This window comes from Chrysemys picta, chromosome 8 (assembly GCF_011386835.1).
Source record: "Chrysemys picta bellii isolate R12L10 chromosome 8, ASM1138683v2, whole genome shotgun sequence".
NCBI lineage: Eukaryota > Metazoa > Chordata > Testudines > Emydidae > Chrysemys > Chrysemys picta.
Genome location: NC_088798.1, coordinates 76,047,351 through 76,066,672, shown reverse-complemented (window position 1 = coordinate 76,066,672; position 19,322 = coordinate 76,047,351). Strand labels below are relative to the sequence as shown.

Genomic DNA, 19,322 nt, shown 5'->3' with positions numbered 1-19,322 from the left:
TTCCCAATTTCTCCTTCACTTAGTGTGACATACTATACCTTGGGGGAGCATCTTGTAACCCCCATATTCCTCATCTGTATCTAATAGTGATATTGCATATAAAGCATGCCATGTGAGGTATCAGGGAACAGGTTATGATCAGCTGAAAATCACTGTTTTATCTAAATATGTACATCTTTAGAGCATATTAAGTTATGAGATTGTGCTGTAAATTGGGGAATCAGCCAGATATTAGCTCCCCAGAGAGACAACAGCAAGGAGAGTAACTAACGCCCGGGCGAGGTGTCAAACAGCCATCAACAGCCATTGTCCAGTAAAGGAGCTACAATTCAATGACTCACCTGCATGAGGCCACACCAGGCATAGGCGCCGATTTCCCCTCCGTCCCATGGGTGCTCGACACCCCCCCCCACTGCCCCGCCCTTGCCCGATCCCAATTCCACCCCCTTCCCCAAAGTCCCCGCCCCACCTTTCCCCATCCCAGCCCCTTCCCTGCCCCCATTGCACCCCCTACTCCCAAGTCCCTGCCTCTTCTCCACCTCCTTCCCCGAGCGTGCCACATCCCCGCTCCTCCTCCTCCCTCCTGGAAAGTCCCAAGCGCTGCCAAACAGCTGTTAGGCGGCAGGTGGGAAGCGCTGGGAGGGAGGGGAAGTAGCAGGGACGCGGCACGCTCAGGAGGGGGGGGGAAGAGGCGAGGCAGGGGTGGGATGAGTTTGGCTGCCGGAGGGGTGCAGAGCACCCGCTAATTTTTCCCCATAGGTGCTCCAGTCCCGTAGCACCCACGGAGTCGGCGCCTATGACACATGGGGGAATTGCTCAACCTTGCCTGGAGACTCAGCAATGCCCACCAGACATGCCTGGACTTGTGTTCTGCAAGCACATGGGACTGAGGGTATAAAACAAAACACATGGAGCCCATGCTTGGCCTTTCTCCTGCCCCCACCTATGCTGCAAGCAACTAGGACGCTGAGAAGACTGAAGACTCCAACAGAGTGGACTTGCCCAGGTTTCAAGAGTGAAACCTGTACACTATGAACTGCAATGTCCAATGGGGTGAGAAAAACTGCTTAATCTAGACGTTGCCCAGTCTAATAGGGTTGAGAGTTTAACCTGCGTACTTACGTTTTATTTTCTTTTGGTCACTAACTCTGACTTTTTGCCTATCACTTGTAATCACTTAAAATCTCTGTTGTTTTACTATTTATTTTTACCACTGAGTTTGCCTGAAGTGTGTGGTAAATCTGCTCAGGCCTTGCAAAGGCTGGTGCATATCCACTTTCCATTGATGAAGTGGGGAAGCAATTAATAAATTTGCACTGCTCGTCTTGAGCAGTGTGGGTGTGGGGCTCCACATGTTGTTGTGCTGAGTAATAACAGCGCCTGGAGAGGTTTGCTCCTTGTCACTAGCAAAGCATTGTGAGAAACAACCCAGATTAATGAGTTAAGGGGGCACAGCAGTCCCACAGTCCCAGACTGCACCCCGGGGATCCAATCACACTTAGGTTCATCAGAGGGATTTGAGCATTTCCTAAAGGTAATACAGAAAGTGAGGCACTTCCCTTTCCCCAGCCCTGCTCCACCTGAGCCAGGTTCCCTCCATCTCAAGACTGGGACCAGGTCTCGGAGAAAGGCAGTGCAGCAGTCAAAGGGTATGTCTACACTACGGGATTAATCCGAATTTAGATAATTCGGATTTGAGAAACAGGTTGTATAAAGTCGAAATGAATGCGGCCACACTAGCACATTAATTCGGTGGTGTGCGTCCAAGTACTGGGGCTAGCGTCGATTTCTGCACCGTTGCACTGTGGGTAGCAATTCCATAGCTATCCCATAGTTCCCGCAGTCTCCCGCGCCCATTGGGATTGTGGGTTAAGATCCCAGTGCCTGATGGGACAAAAAACATCGTCGCAGGTGGTTCTGGGTACAGCCTCACTTCCTCCCTCCCTCCCTCCCTCCCTGCATGAAAGCAACGGACGGCAGACAACCATTTTCGCGCCTTTTTTCCTGGGTGGGTGAACACTGCAGACTCCATACCACGGCAAGCATGGAGCCCGCTGAGGTCAAGACAGCACTCATGAATATTGTAAACACCTCGCGCGTTCTCGTGGAGTTTATGCTGAGCCAGGACCAGAAAAACGAGGAGAGGAGGCAGCGGCAGCGGCAGCGCAGCGACAAGCATGATGAGGACATGGACACGGACACGGATACAGAATTCAGTGAAACCACAGGCCCCGGTGCTTTGGAGATCATGTTGTTAATGGGGCAGATTCTAAACATGGAACGCCGATTCTGGGCAAGGGAAACAAGCACAGACTGGTGGGACCGCATAGTGTTGCAGGTCTGGGACGATTCCCAGTGGCTGCGGAACTTTCGCATGCGTAAGGGCACTTTCATGGAACTTTGTGACTTGCTGTCCCCTGCCTTGAAACGCCAGAATACCAAGATGAGAGCAGCCCTCACAGTTGAGAAGCGCGTGGCGATAGCCCTGTGGAAGCTTGCAACGCCAGACAGCTACCGGTCAGTCGGGAATCAATTTGGAGTGGGAAAATCTACTGTGGGGGCTGCTGTGATGCAAGTAGCCAAAGCAATCACTCAGGTGCTGCTACGAAAGTTTGTGACTCTGGGAAATGTGCAGGCCATAGTGGATGGCTTTGCTGCAATGGGATTCCCTAACTGTGGTGGGGCGATAGACGGAACCCATATCCCTATCTTGGCACCGGAGCACCAAGCCACCGAGTACATAAACCGCAAGGGGTACTTTTCAATGGTGCTGCAAGCACTTGTGGATCACAAGGGACGTTTCACCAACATCAATGCGGGCTGGGCGGGAAGGGTTCATGACGCTCGCGTCTTCAGGAACACAACTCTGTTTAAAGGGCTGCAGCAAGGGACTTACTTTCCGGACCAGAAAATAACCGTTGGGGATGTTGAAATGCCCATAGTTATTCTTGGGGACCCAGCCTACCCCTTAATGCCATGGCTCATGAAGCCATACACAGGCAGCCTGGACAGGAGTCAGGAGCTGTTTAACTACAGGCTAAGCAAGTGCAGAATGGTGGTAGAATGTGCATTTGGCCGTTTAAAAGGCCGCTGGAGATCATTATTGACTCGCTCTGACCTCAGCCAAAGAAATCTCCCCATTGTTATTTCTGCTTGCTGTGTGCTCCACAATCTCTGTGAAAGTAAGGGGGAGACCTTTATGGCAGGGTGGGAGGCTGAGGCAAATCGCCTGGCTGCTGATTACGCGCAGCCAGACACCAGGGCGATTAGAAGAGCACACCATGAAGCGGTGTGCATCAGAGAAGCTTTAAAAACCAGTTTCATGGCTGGCCAGGCTACAGTGTGAAATATCTGTTTGTTTCTCCTTCATGAAAACCCGCCCCCTTTATTGACTGATTTTCTGTAAGGAACCCACCCTCCCCCTTCCCCCAGCTTTCTTTCAAACCAAATAAAGTCACTATCATTTAAAAATCATTTATTCTTTATTAATAGATTAGAAAAAGAGGGAGGGAACCCGGGTGGTATTTGGGAGGAGGATTACTGGGAAGGAAAAAGCCACAAAGAAAAGGTTAAAAAAATGACAGCCTTTTGCTTGGGCTGTCTACTGGGGTGGAATGGGAAGGTGTACGGAGCCTCCCCCCCCGCGTTCTTACACGTCTGGGTGAGGAGGATACGGAACATGGGGAGGGGGGAGGGTGGAACAGGGGCTGAAGCGGCAGTCTGTTTTCCAGCAGCCGTTCCTGAACCTCCACCAGACGCTGGAGCAGCCCCAGCGTTGCTTCCTTCATCCTCTGGTCTTCCTGACGCCACCTCTCATCTCGAGCGTCTCTCCTCTCCTCACGTTGGTCTCTCCTCTCCTCACGTTGGTCCCTCATGTCCTCACGTTGGTCCCTCCTCTCCTCACGTTCACTGACTTCTTTCCTATACTTTGAAACTGTTTCCTTCCACTCATTCAGATGAGCTCTGTCACTCCTGCTGGATTGCATAATTTCAGAAAACATCTCTTCTCGCGTCTTTTTTTTACGACGCCTTATCTGTGATAACCTTCGGGATGGAGGAGGGAGGCTTGAGGAATTTGCAGCTGCTGTAGGGAGGGGAAAAAAGAGAGAATTGTTTTAAAAGCTACATTTTGCAGAACAATGCTTATACTCTTTCACGGTGACCAACACTGTTCACATTACATAGCACATGTGATTTCTGTGCAAGGTCGCATTTTGCCTCTTAATGCTGAGTGCCTGTGGCTTTGCTGCTAGAGATCACAGGTCTGGGCAACAGAATTCTGCTTGCATGCGGCCATGGTAAGCCATTCTCTTACAGCTTCTGCGCCCTACTTTCCCACATACCAAGCATAGCTTGTAGAGTGCTGCAGAAGCCTGGCCAATCTCAGCCAGTTGGGGGGGGGGGGGGGGGAGTGTGGTGGGGCTTGTCTGGGCAAGTAGAGTGCTGCGGTTTTTCTGTTAACATTCAGCAGCACCAGAAAACAAACTAACCACGGTACCCCTCCCCCCCACCGCGTGGCTGGTATCAGGGAAGATCCCTACAGGCACCAAACTAATCCCCCCCCCACCGCCGCCCCCCCCCCCTCGCCATGAATTCTCTGGGATGATCACAGTACCCCTCCCCCCACCGCGTGGCTGGTAACAGGGAAGATCCCTGCTAGCCAAACGCGAAAAACTCAGGGCCAATTTCCCATCTGCGCTTGGCTAACTGCAGGGAAGGATTTATTTTCCGCCACAGGCAAACAGCCCAGTAGGAACGGCCACCTCTGTCCCCTTAATTAAGTTCCCGTATTTCAACCAGGTTACCAGGAGTGATATCACTCTCCTGAGGATTACACAAGAAGATAAAGAACGGATGTTGCTTGAATGCCAGCAAACACCGGGACCATACGCTGCCAGGCTTTGTCAGGCAATGATACCAGATTACTTGCTGCAAGCATGGCGTGGTCAAGTGTCCTACCATGGAGGAGGGAATAAAGATGCACTGCCCAGAAACCTTCTGGCAAGGCTTTCGGAGTACCTCCAGGAGAGCTTCATTGAGATGTCCCTGGAGGATTTCCGCTCCATCCCCAGACACGTTAACAGACTTTTCCAATAGCTACAGACTTTTCCAGTAGCTGAACTGACCGCGAATGCAAAGTCAGGCAAAGTAATCATTAAAAACCGTTTGCTTTTAAAACAAGTTTTATATTTTAAAAGGTAAACTCACCTGAGGTGCCTTCCATGGGGTCAGAGTCTTGGGTACTGGCTTGGGAGGCTTGGGAGGCTTGGGAGGGTACTTCAGTCAGGGTGATAAAAAGATCCTGGCTGTTGGGGAGAATGGAGTGCTGTGTGCTCTCTGCAAGCTCATCCTCCTCCTCCTCCTCCTCCTCTACCCCATCGGCAGAATCCTCAGGCGTCGAGACTATCCCCGACCCAGAATCCACGAACACAGGTGGGTTAGTGGTGGCAGCCCCCCCTAGAATTGCATGCAGCTCGGCGTAGTAGCGGCATGTCCGCGGCTCTGACCCGGAGCGACCGTTTGCCTCCTTTGTTTTCTGATAGGCTTGTCTGAGTTCCTTGACTTTCACGCGGCACTGATCTGAGTCCCTATTGTGGCCTCTCTCCATCATGCCCTTGGAGATTTTTTCAAAAATTTTTGCATTTCGTCTTTTAGAACGAAGTTCTGCAAGCACTGAATCCTCTCCCCATACAGCGATCAGATCCAGTACCTCCCTCACGGTCCATGCTGGTGCTCTTTTTCGATTATCAGCCTGCATGGTTACCTGTGCTGATGAGGTATCTGTGGTCACCTGTGCTCTCCACGCTGTGCAAACAGGAAATGGAATTCAAATGTTCGCGGGGCTTTTCCTGTCTACCTGGCCAGTGCATCCGAGTTTAGATTGCTGTCCAGAGCGGTCACAATGATGCACTGTGGGATAGCTCCCGGAGGCCAATACCATCGAATTGCGGCCACACTAACCCTAATTCGAATTGTTAAAATCGATTTTGGCACTACTCCGCTCGTTGGGGTGGAGTACAGAAATCGATTTAAAGGGCCCTTTACATCGAATTAACTAGCGTCGTTGTGTGGACGGTTACAGGGTTAATTCGAATTAAAGCTGATAAATCCGAATTAAAGTCGTAGTGTAGACCAGGCCAAAGAAGGCGGCAACCTGGCACAGGGTGATGCAGCAGGCTGAGGAAAGGATTGGAGCGCCAGGCCTCCAATCTCCTGCACTATATCTTTCAGGAAAGGATTTGGTTGCACTGGGGGCTTCATGGTGGCTTTCAGCTCCTGGCCCCAGTCCTGCAGCAGTCACTGAGGACAGCTCCAAGTCTCTCCATAGCCCTTTTCAGATCCCAGGTTTTGTTGCAGCTCTTCATAATGGCTTCTAGTGACTTCTTCTGCGCTTGTTCCTCCTAGCTTCTACTAGCTGTAAACAAGAGGGAAGACCCAGCAGCACCATGTGGATTTGCAGCCCTCCTTGGAGCACTGCATGAGATTTACTTTCCTAGTAAAATGTATTGTCAGTTTGTAAATAAAAGTCTTCACAATATCTCACAACACTACAGCACTCTCTCTGCTGTTAACTCTTCCTTGAGAGGTGGCGGATTGTTTCTGCAGACTATAACGTGCATATTAGTGAGACAACTACATTTACTAATGCCATGGCTGACAGATTAAATGATAAGGAAATTAATGAAGATAAGATGGGTTTCATTTCAAATACGGCAAACAGCAGATATTATCTAAAACCTATTGCATATTATGTAGGCGTTGAAGGAGAATTTAAAACTTCTTGTGGGAATGTCGCTAGACATACAGAAAACATTTGACTGAGTTGAATGGTGATATGTAGATTAGAAAAACATCTTTAAAAAAATCTGGTCTGGGGTTAAACTTCAGATTGTTGATTAGATTCATTTATTCATATCACTAAGAGATGGTATAGACAAATGACTTAAGATCCTCTCTCTTGCTTAACAGGAGCATAGCAAGGGCTTTAGAATCTTTGGAGATCTCTAGCAGTAGAGGGAAAATATCACTTGCCAGGCTGCATAAATTACTTCTGCTTGCACATGACATACTGTAAGTAAGTGATCCATGCAAAACTTCTTTCAGTGTTAAATGTCATGGAGAAATTTGGAAAAATATCTAGGTATAAGTTAAAAGAACAGGAGTACTTGTGGCACCTTAGAGACTAACAAATTTATTAGAGCATAAGCTTTCGTGGACTACAGCCCACTTCTTCGGATATGCAATGTCACAGGACCCACATTTTCTCCCATCCTCCTCCTCTGACCCACACCTCATAGCACAAGGTGAACTGAATGACCTTGTCAGGGATTTGGAACTACCCTGTAAGGCAGAGCTGTTGGGCTCCAGCCTAAAGCAGTGGAATCTCCTGGCAGGTGATGTTAGGGTTTCCATGTTCCGCGACCATTCTTCTTCATGGAAGGTGATCTTGTAGCCTGCAACAACATCGATGGTGTGATGGCAGCCCTCACGATCCAGATGAGTGGAGACTGTTCATTGATTCATTGAAGACGAGTCTTAAAGCTGTTTTACTGCATAATGGCAATGTTTTGCCATCAATTCCAGTTGGTCATGCAGTCCAAATGAAGGAAACCTATGACAACATGAAACAACTTTTGAGGTGCATAAACTATGACTAACATCAGTGACAGCTTTGTGGCGATTTGAAGGTTGTTGCTCTCTTGCTTGGTCTGCAGACTGGATACACAAAGTACTGCTGTTTTCTCTGCGAATGGGATAGTCGTGCAAGAGATTCCCACTACATCAAGAAAGATTGGCCACTCCCACAGTCATTGGAGCCTGGGAGGAAAAGTCTTCAGCATCCACCACTTCTTGAATCAAAGAAGATTTTGTTACCACCCTTACACATCAAGCTGGGTCTGATGAAGAACTTTGTCAAGGCCATTGACAAAACACAAGCAGCTTTCAAGTACCTCCGTGGAAAATTTCCAAGGTTAAGTGAAGCTAAGATAAAGGAAGGTGTCTTTGTTGGTCCTCAGATTCGTGAACTTCTTCGAGATGATGCATTTGACCATGCACTGCGTGGCAAGGAAAAGACGGCATGGAAAGCCTTCCAGTTAGTGGCAATACATTTTCTCGGAACCAAGGCAGACAACTACAGGTTGTTGGTGGAAAACCTCCTCAAGGCATACAAAAGCCTTGGTTGCAACATGTTACTAAAGATACATTTTTTGCACTCTCATCTAGATTTTTTTCCACCGAACTGCGGAGCAGTGAGCGACGAGCACGGCGAGCAATTTCACCAGGACATTGCAACAATGGAGAAGCGCTATCAGGGCAAATGGAGCCCATCAATGCTTGCAGACTACTGCTGGACAGTGACAAGAGATGCTCCATTTAATGAATACAAGAGACAAGCCAAGAAGCGCCGAGTAGTCACTGAATAGGACTAAACTATCTACATAATAGTTTTTTTTCCTTTTGTTTCGTAATAAATTTTATTTATATAACCCTTTTGCTGATTTTTAAAGTGTTACATAAACAGGACAGGTGAAATATTATCATGTAAAGCAACCGTAAACACATGAAAAGACCTAGGTTTACAATTTATGATTAAAACTCTACTATCTACATAATATACATAGACATAAAATGTAAAAACTTAAATATCTTAAAAACAGTAGCCAATCAGTTGTTTTAATTGTCATATTTGAATTCAGCACATCAAAATACATAATAAATAGTACATTTTATCTCTGAAGCAGATGACTTCTCAAAAATTGTAGACCAGTGTTACACGCAGCCAGACACCAGGGTGATTAGAAGAGCACAGCAGGGCGCACTGCGCATCAGAGAAGCTTTGAAAACAGGTTTCATGACTGGCCAGGCTATGGTGTGACAGTTCTTTGTTTCTTCTTGATGAAAACCCGCCCCCTTGGTTCACTCTACTGCCCTGTAAGCCAATCGCCCTCCTCCATTTGATCACTGCTTTCAGAGGCAATAAAGTCATTGTTTCAAAATCATGCATTCTTTATTAATTCATCACACAAATAGGGGATAACTGCCAAGGTAGCCCGGGAGGGGTGGGGGAGGAGGGAAGCACCGGGTGGGGTGGTGGATGAGGGGAGGAGGGAAGGACAAGGCCACACTGCACTTCAAAACTTATTGAATGCCAGCCTTCTGTTGCTTGGGCAGTCCTCACGGGTGGAGTGGTTGGGTGCCCGGAGGCCCCCCCATGCGTTCTTGGGTGTCTGGGTGAGGAGGCTATGAAACTTGGGGAGTACGGTAGGCGGTTACACAGGGGCAGCAGCGGTGGTCTGTGCTCTTGCTGCCTTTCCTGCAGCTCCACCAGACGCTGGAGCATATCAGTTTGGTCCCCCAGTAGCCTCAGAATTGCATCCTGCCTCCTCTCATCACGCTGCTGCCAGCTCTCATCTTGTCCCGCCACCTCTCATCTCACTCGTCCCTCCTGTTCTCACGTTCATTTTCTGCTTTCCTGGACTCTGCCATTGTTTTCCTCCTCGCATTCTGCTGAGCTCTTTCAGTGTGGGCGGACTGCATGAGCACAGAGACATTTCATCACGAGTGCGTTTTTTTCACCTTATCTGCGCTAGCCTCTGGGACGGAGATGATAGGGGGAGCGCAGAAACATTTGCAGCTGCGGGAGGAAAAAGAGGGAGAGTAGTATTTAAAAAGACACATTTTAGAGAACAATGGGTAGACTTTCACGGTGAACCAAGCTGTTAACATTACATAGCACACGTGCTTTCGGTACAAGGTCGCATTTTGCCTCTTATATTGAGTGCCTGCCGGTTTGGTGTGAGAGATCACACACGCAGGACTGGGCAACAGAATTTGGCAGGCAGCCATGGTAAGCCACAGAGTTTCAGCTTCTTCAACCTTCATAACATGTGGGAAACAGCAGCGCCCTCCTTTCCCATAACAAGCACCCGTTGGGTTGGCCATTTAAAAGGAGGGGCTGTACTGGCCATGAATGCAGTCTTCAGGGCAAATTAATCATTAAACACGCTTGCTTTTAAACCATGCATTATATTTACAAAGGTACACTCACCAGAGGCGCCTTCTCCGGCTTCAAGGTCCAGGAGCCCGCCTTGGGGGGGTATTGGCTCCAGGGTGATAAATAGTCCCTGGCTGTCGAGGAGAATGGTTTCTTCGCTTGCATGCTCTGCGCTATCCTCATCCTCCTCCACCTCCTCATCTTCCTCCTCCCCAAAATCCTCATCCCTGTTGCATGAAATTCCCCCCTTGCAGGTGTCCACGGACGGGCTGGGGTAGTGGTAGGGTCCCCTCCCCCCCTCCCCAGAACTGCATGCAACTCATCATAGAAGCGGCATGTCTGGGGCTCTGACCCGGAGCAGCCATTTTCCTCTTTGGTTTTTTGGTAGGCTTGCCTGAGCGCCTTAATTTTCACGCGGCACTGCTGCGGGTCCCTGTTGTAGCCTCTGTCCATCATGCCCTTGGAGATTTTTTCAAATATTCTGGCATTTCGTCTTTTGGAACGGAGTTCTGATAGAACAGATTCATCTCCCCATACAGAGATCACAGATTTATCTCCCCAAACAGCGATCAGATCCAGTACCTCCCGTTCGGTCCACGCTGGAGCTCTTTTGCGATTCTGGGACTGCATGGTCACCTGTGCTCATGAGCTCGCCACGCTGCCCAAACAAGAAATGAAATTCAAAAGTTCCCAGGACTATTGCTGTGTACCTGGCTAGTGCATCTGAGTTGAAAGTACTGTCCAGAGCGGTCACAATGGAGCACTCTGGGATAGCTCCCGGAGGCCAATACCGTCAAATTGTGTCCACACTACCCCAAATTCGACCTGGTGACGTAGATTTCAGCGCTAATCCCCTCTTCAGGGAGGAGTACAGAAATCGATTTTAAGAGCCCTTTAAGTCGACAAAACAGACTTGGTCGTGTGGACAGTGCAGGGTTAAATCGACCTAATGCTGCTAAATTTGACCTAAACTCGTAGTGTAGACCAGGGCTAAGAAACAGTGATTCAATGGGAAAAGATCCAGTTCTTAATCATGGAATAGTGGGAATAAAAAAAAAAAATGTTAAATTATGTTTCAGAAAATTTAATAATCTGTATTGGACACTACAGAAGATGAAAGATTAGGTCTGAGATCAACACATTTCTGTTACAAGTGTCAAAACCACATAGGAGATTTAATCCACATGCTGTGAGACTGTGTGTGGTCACACATACATCTTTGGAAAAGGCAACAGGGAAATTATCATTCTGGACATGGGTTATATGTCAGGCTAAATGATACTTCTGTTCTGCAGGATACTTAATCAAGGAAGGCAATCTGGATGCAGACTGAATCAATGGTGTCAGAGAGGATAAGATTAGAAGCATTGGAAAGACAGTGCTTCCCCAACAGAGGTGAACAGATGACTAGCCTTAACCAGACTGAAACTTTGGTGAGAAAATTTGATAAAATAGAGGACATATATTTGAAGATGCATAGAATTCACTTATTAATTATATTGATGTATGAAATTATTTCATACAACTGCAGTGGTGGGGGGAAATTCTACATATGGCTTGATCCTGCACAACACAAACATGAAGTGTTGTGCATATAAACATAGGTTTAATAAGTGATGAGCAGAATACTGAGAACAGGTGAATTTGAGCCTGCATTAACATGAGTAGTAATTCTGTGTAGTCACCAAGTTATTCCTGCCTAGCACCACAAGCAAGGTCTAAGAGGGCAGCATGAAGCTAAGTGCTTTATTACATGCTAAGAATTGTACTTAATTCTTATCTTCTAAGAGACCCCCATTCTTCCCCCCCCCCACCCACTTTTTTTGAACCACTGTGTACTTGGAAACAAGGGAGCTGCAGGGGCTAGAGACTTCTTACAGCTCATGGCAAAGGACTGTGCCTAAGGCCTAATCCAAAACTCACTGAAGAAAATCAAGTCAGTGGAAAGACACCCAATGGGCTTTGGATCAGACCTCATGTGCTCAATCTGATCACACTTTGGAATATAAAGACCTTCTGCCCCCTGCAAAAAAAGAATCTTTAGGATTAAGGCTGTACTAAAGGTTCTACCTGAAACTATGCAGTGAGATGCTCTGAAGGCTTTCAGTTAGGTGCTTTTGAAAATTTTACCCTAAGTAATTTAGGGGCTTTTGAAATTTTTACTCATGATCTCTGCTAAAATACATAATTATAGAAAAATATAACAACCCTGGAAGCAGTGCACTAAATGATTGCTTTGATTTAGAAGGGGGAAGGACGAAGCTCATGCTGGGGCGTGTCCCACAATACCTTCCCCTTTGGTGCAATCTAGTGCATTCCAAGAGGCAAAACATTTCCTTCTTCAAAGCATCTTAGGGGCCAGGGATAATGGTCATCCCAAACAAGGGCAGCACATAGGGTCACCAGATGTCCCGATTTTATAGGGACAGTCCTAATATTTGGGGCTTTTTCTTATATAGGCACCTATTACCCCCCACACCCTGTCCTGATTTTTCACACTTGCTATCTGGTCACCCTAGCAGCACAACAATACCTTAAGAGGTTATAAGATCAGAAGCAGTGGCAAACCTCCCAAACCACTACCCCACACCTGACTTCCACTCAAACATTGTCCTCACAGTTTATACAACTGAAAAAAGCAAAAGTTAAACTGACTGATTAAGAATTAAACAAATCACAATCTTTTGGTGCTGAAGAAAATCTATTAGAGGAAAGAATAAAATAGGGGCTTTACCTGAGTAAGGGTTTCAGGATTTGGCCACAAGTTCACCTTGCAATTGATCGATCTCATTGCTCCATTCAAACAGGAAAATATTAGCAAAGAATAATAGACAAATACAACGATGTACAGTAATGCAAACATGGTGAAGAGGGAATCAGTCAGATGAAGCGATTATTGGTACATAATTGTGCTGAGTGTGTTCCAATGGACTGGTAAACCAATATCATGCTGGTAGTACTGTGCTTAGAAGACTGATGCTTAGACTTGGCAAAATTAACATACAGTAGGACCTTGCCAATCCATACTTTGCTAATCCACACTCTTTAAATCTGTGCAACCCCCCACCCCCCCCAATTGCTTCAACTACTTCTCAGCAAAGGTTTAATAGCGGAAACAGCATAGTGCTGAGGTCTCACTTTACTACTTCTAAAAAAAATTATGGTGCACATTATGAAAAATCATAAATAATTAAAACTAAGCTATGCTTGTCAAATTAAATGAACAAAGTACTTTTTATGATGCAGAAACCTTGCTTTTTTATTGTGTGTGTTCAGTTACTACCATAAAAAATTCAGTCATTTGCAAAGGTAATTTGCAGTGGGAATCAGTAAGGTGCAACTATAGTTATTTTCTATTCAGGAAAAGGTCTGTTTGGGGCTTAATTGCCTACTTGTAGTCGATGTTTCAGATAGAATGGCTTTAGTCTAGGCCAGTGGTTCTCAAACTTTTGTACTGGTGACCCCTTTCACATAGCAAGCCTCTGAGTGTGACCCCCCCTTATAAATTAAAAACACCTTTTTATATATTAAACACTATTATAAATGCTGGAGGCAAAGTGGGCTTTGGTGTGGAAGCTGACAGTTCGCGACCCCCTCATGTAATAACCTTGTGACCTCCTCATGGATCCCAACCCCAGTTTGAGAACCCCTGGTCTAGGCAGATGCCAACCAATGGCTATACTGGCAACTTATCAGAAGTCCAAAGTCTGTGCCTAATTTGCAAAAAATGGAGAAGACAAAAGCCACCTCTTTTATGTGTTGGTGCAGCCAACAGAGACTATTAATCCAGTAGCCAAATGCAAGTTTTTGGCAATACCTTGTTTTAGTGTCCATATAGTGCTTTTTTGTGGATTCTGACTTTCTAGATTAAATTCAAAGAAACTGCTGGTCACTGTTGAGCATTCTGTAATACAAGTACTTATTACCATTTCCCTCCTGATTCACAAGCCAGGTGACACTGAAACCATAAGAACAGCCATACTGGGTCAGACCAAAGGTCCATCTAGCCCAGTATCCTGTCTTCCGACAATGGCCAATGCCAGATGTCCCAGAGGGAATGAACAGAACAGGTAATCCATCCTGTCACCAATTCCCAGCTTCTGGCAAACAGAGGCTAGGGACACCATCCCTGCCCTTCCTGCCTAATAGCCATTGATGGACCTACCCTCCATAAACTTATCTAGTTCTTTTTTGAACCCTGTTACAGTCTTGGCCTTTACAACATCCTCTGGCAAGAAGTTCCACAGGTTGACTGTGCACTCTGTGAAAAAATACTTCCTTTTGTTTGTTTTAAACCAGCTGCCTATTAATTTAATTTGGTGACCCCTAGTTATGTTATGAGAAAGAGTAAACAATACTTCTTGTTTACTTTCTCCACACCAGTCATGATTTTATAGACCTCTATCATATCCCCTCTTAGTCGTCTTTTTTCCAAGCTGGAAAGTCCAAGTCTTATTATCTCTCCTCATATGGAAGCCATTCCATACCCCTAATCATTTTTGTTGCTTTTCTGAACCTTTTCCCATTCCAATATATTTTTTTGAGATGGAGCAAACAAATCTGCACAGAGTTTTCAAGATATGGGCATACCGTGGATTTAGAGGGGCAATATGATTATTATCTATCCCTTTACTAGTTTTGTATCATCTTCAAATTTTGTCACCTCACTGTTTACCCCTTTTTCCAGATCATTTATGAATATGTTGAATAGGATTGGCCCCAGTATAGGCTCCTGGGGGAAACCAATGTTTACCTCTCTCCATTCTGAAAACTGACCATTTATTTCTACCCTTTGTTTCTTATCTTTTAGCCAGTTATCGGTCCATGAAAGGACCTTCTCTCTTATCCCATGACAGCTTACTTTGCTTAAGAGCCTTTGTAAAAGGCTTTCTGAAAATTTAAGTACACTATATCCACTGGTTCCCCCTTGTGCACGTGCTTGTTGACCCCCTCAAAGAATTCTAGTAGATTGGTGAGGCATGATTTCCCTTTACAAAAACCATGTTGACTCTTCCCCAACAAATTATGTTCATCAATGTGTCTGACAATTTTGTTCTTTACTATATAGTTTCAACCAGTTTGCCCCATACTGAAGTCAGGCTTACCAGCCTGTAATTGCCGGGATCACCTCTGGAGCCCTTTTTAAAAACTGGCATCACATTAGCTATCCTCCAGTCATCTGGTACAGAAGCTGATTTAAATGATAGGTTACAAACCACAGTTAGTGGTTCTGCAATTTCACATTTGAGCTCCCTCAGAACTCTCGGGTGAATACCATCTGGTCCTGGTGACTTATTACTGTTTACTTTATCAATGTGTTCCAAAACCACCTCTAATGACAGTTCAATCTGTGACAGTTCTTCAGATTTGTCACCTAAAAAGAATGGCTCCACTTTCACTGAATTTCAATTATTTTTTAATGAAAACTTCACACTAATATTTTGTTATGAAACACAATTAGCTAAGAGGTACATATGTTATATCTGTATTAGCAGTATAGCTTGTTAGTATGCCCTCTTCTCCCCTTCCCCCGTCCTGCCGAACCAAGACACAAGACATTCTTTTTGTACTCTCAAAACATGCTCACTTGGCAAATGCTTATATATCAGGGGTAGGCAACCTATGGCACGTGTGCCGAAGGCGGCACGCGAGCTGATTTTCAGTGGCACTCACATTGGTGGCCAGGACCTGGGCAGTCCAGGGACTCTGCATTTTAATTTAATTTTAAATGAAGCTTCTTAAACATTTTAAAAACATTATTTACTTTACACACAACAATAGTTTAGTTATATATTATAGACTTCTAGAAAGAGACCTTCTAAAAACGTTAAAATGTATGACTGGCACGCAAAACCTTAAATTAGAGTGAATAAATGAAGACTCGGCACACCACTTCTGAAAGGTTGCAGACCCCTGTTATATATCCACTCATGAGAATTAATTTTCAAATATTGGACAATTATAGACATAGAATTGCTGAAGATGCAATGGACAGAGATGCCTCTAGTAAGAAGCTATAGCTGTGCATCAATCACTAAGCACCCAGAGGCAATAGTAAACATTGACTGGGGGTGGTTTCACTCTGCCTAGGAGAATGTAGACCCACTTACAAATAGAATTTGCCAAATGCAAGAATTTGAACATAGCTGGCCCACAAGGTTCTCTGACCCAATACCAAGGATAGTAGAGAGACTAGCAGAGATAAAGCATTCACAGGTTGGTCCAAAGGTATTTGACACTAACTATATCTATTCAAGAGTGATAGGCCTACAAGCAGGTTCTTGATGTCAATCTCTTGTGAATATTTTATGACATGAGTTGGCTCCTGTACCAACCTCAATGTTCACTGACTCTGACATGAGGATTGCGAAGGCTAAGTTTAACCTAAAGAAGCAGCTGCAACAAAGATGCCAACTAAACATACTTCAATGACTGTGTAGGTGACTTCTTTTGAGAATTCCACAGTTCTCTGAGTAGTAAACTGGCTAGCAAGTGGTATCATCAAAAGACTTTGTGACAAATTTCAGAGTCTACACCAGAGGTGGGCAAACTACGGCCCGTGGGCCACATCTGGCCGAGGGACCCTCCTGCCCGGTCCCCCAGGCAGCTAGCCCCGGCCTCTCCTCTGCTGTTCCCCCTCCCCTGCAGCCTCAGCTCACTGCGCTGCCAGCACAATGCTCTGGGCGGCGGGCTGCGAGCTCCTGGTACAGCACAGCTGCAGAGCCTAGCTTGACCTGGTGCTCTGTGTTGCGCAGTGGCGTGGCTGGCTCCAGCCGGGCGGTACGGCTGCCTGTCCTGGTGCTCTAGGCACAGCTGTAGTGCCGCTAGCCACCAGTGCTCCAGGCAGCACAGTAAGGGGGCAGGGTGGATAGAGGGCAGGGGAGTTCGGGTGGTGGTCAGGGGGCAAGGGTGTGGATAGGGGTCGGGGCAGTCAGACGACGGGGAACAGGATGGTTGAATGGGGGTAGGGGTCCTGGGGCGGGCAGGGGACAGGGAGAAGGAGTGGTTGAATGGGGAGGGGTTCTGGGGGCGTTCAGGGGACAGGGAACGGGGGAGTGGCTAAGGCAGGGTTCGTGTGGGGGCTGTCAGGAACAGGGGGGGTTGGATGGGGCAGGAGTCCGGGGGGGGCCGTCAGAGAGCGTGAAGCGGGGGGGGGGGGGGGACCGGGCCACTCCTGGCTGTCTGGGGAGTCACTGCCTCCCCTAACTGGCCCTCCATACAATTTCGGAAACCCAATGTGGCCCTCAGGCCAAAAAGTTTGCCCTGCCTACACTGAACACAAGCTAGCAACAGCTGGAGTATACACACATTTTGTCTTTGACAGGTTCAAAGACTTCAGCAAAAGGAAGGTCACAGAAGCAAGCAGAGAGCATTGGTCGAGGACAAGAACACAACTACCTCAACAGAAAGTAGTCTTGACGGTTACTGAAAATAAGAAACAGTTGATTGACATAATCAGTACAGAGCTCATCCAAGACAAGAAGTTTCACCAATGCACTGAAGCACAAGCTTATCACAGGCAGAGACAACACCCCAACTGAAATAAACCAGGGAGGTGTGGTGATCAGAAAAGAAGATATGGCCATCTCACCGGAGGAAACCGACGACAAAGTAACTTCCTATTTTGCCCTTGGCAAAGGCACTGTGTTGCAGTTTCTGCGAGTTGGACACTCCCTCTGTCTGCTGGGCAACATCAGTGCACCAAAGCCTAATATCACTGAACAGGCAACCAAACTCATGGCTGCATGCGATGAATAATCAGAACTATGCCACCATGTGTGAAACATGGCAAAAATCACAGGCAGCAAAAACTGGCAAAAGTACCACGTCAACACCAAAGCTCAGCACCTTATCACTAACTATTGAAGCATTTATAGAATGTAAAATGAGCACATCGTCAGTCACATGTGTGGAAAAGTGCTCTGGATCCAGATACATCACCACTTAATCCTTTGCAATATGGATGGATACACAACAGTTTTTGGAAACAGAGACTTGGAACTATCACACAATGTCATGCTTGCTCCTTCTGAAGTAGTCAAGTGCTCTCGTGAGATTAATGTACCCTATACATTTATGAGAGGTGGATGTAATAGTGCCAAACTGCTATGTGCCTTATTTTGTGCATGCCAAGGAGGTGTGCATGTTGCAACAGACTGATCAAATCAGTTTTAGCATTTGCAAAGGAAAACTATGATGACAAATGAGTGTACTGATCTGAATATACAGGTCACTCAATTGTAGCGTGAATCAGAAAGATCACTTAGTAATCCATTATAATGATACCAAAATGAAGTATTTGGTTAAAAAAGTGTTATAATTTTATTGAATATTTTTCGAATGAAAAAGAGTGGTGATCACTGTATCAAATTAAAACTGCTATACCGCAACCCCCTCTCCTGTACCCCTATTATTTATATATGTACTGTTATTGACTGATATGGCAAATGTTAAATACATACATTTCACATATTGGAACTCTTAAGCCTTGATTTTGTATGCCTCAAATCATGCAAACTCTTACTCTCTAGGGCTGGGGGCAGAATATGAAATGATGATATTTCAAAAATGCTCAGCAGTGAGGGTCATCAGACAGATTCCTAAAGTGTATGGTCTTGAGATACAGAATCCACCCCCAAAAAAACCCACACACCTTGTTTGGCCCATAAAGCAAGAGTGGCTGCCAAACTATATGGGTTGTTTTAATCAAGATGTAGTAGCACATGCCTTCATCTGCACTCTCCACACCTCCATGATAAAGAGAAGGGCAGATGTGGGCCATGTGCAGAACTCCACAGACTGCACTTGGACCAGTCCTACCTGGGCTGCTTGTATTCACAAAGGAGCTTCCGCTATAGAAAAATCAAAGTAAAGCAAGCATGTCACGGAGGACTGACTGGGTGCACAGAGAACTGCATAGCTTTATATCGTTTACTTACCGCAACAGGGTGAACAACACTTTTACAAACAATACTCCTGCGTCAAAAAGCTTACAACATAAGTTAGACGGTTCCAACTCTGTTTGACTAGTTTTTATATAGCCACCATCACCGTGTCATGAGTGACTCACAGCAGATAGGAAAGTATCACCATCCTCATTTTACAGATGGAGACCTGAGGCACACAGAGTTTATATATTTTAGAATTTTATACTGCAGTTCATCACACAATGAGTCTGTAGCAGAGTCAGAAACGGAACCCATATTTCACAAGACCCCATCTAGTACCTCAGCCACAAGGCCATTCTTCCCCTCTTATCTTTGTACACATGATAAAGGATTAGGCATGAGATCAGGAACAGTCAGCATTAGAGAGATCACCACCA

The 19,322-nt window shown here is 46.1% G+C and overlaps 2 protein-coding genes across 10 annotated transcripts in view; both read right to left on the bottom strand.

The window, feature by feature from the left end:
• The window catches only part of SIL1 (SIL1 nucleotide exchange factor), a 234,465-nt gene that overhangs the window by 141,047 nt on the left and 74,096 nt on the right, over positions 1 to 19,322 (bottom strand). The gene's annotated exons all lie outside the window — the stretch shown is intronic.
• Positions 3,464 to 6,161, bottom strand: LOC135973261 (myb/SANT-like DNA-binding domain-containing protein 2). Its single transcript, XM_065555882.1, has 2 exons — positions 5,209 to 6,161; positions 3,464 to 4,084 (listed from the first exon to the last, which is right to left on the bottom strand). The coding sequence occupies exons 1-2, from the start codon at positions 5,756 to 5,758 to the stop codon at positions 3,570 to 3,572; spliced, it is 1,065 nt and encodes a 354-aa protein (XP_065411954.1). The 5' UTR covers positions 5,759 to 6,161; the 3' UTR covers positions 3,464 to 3,569.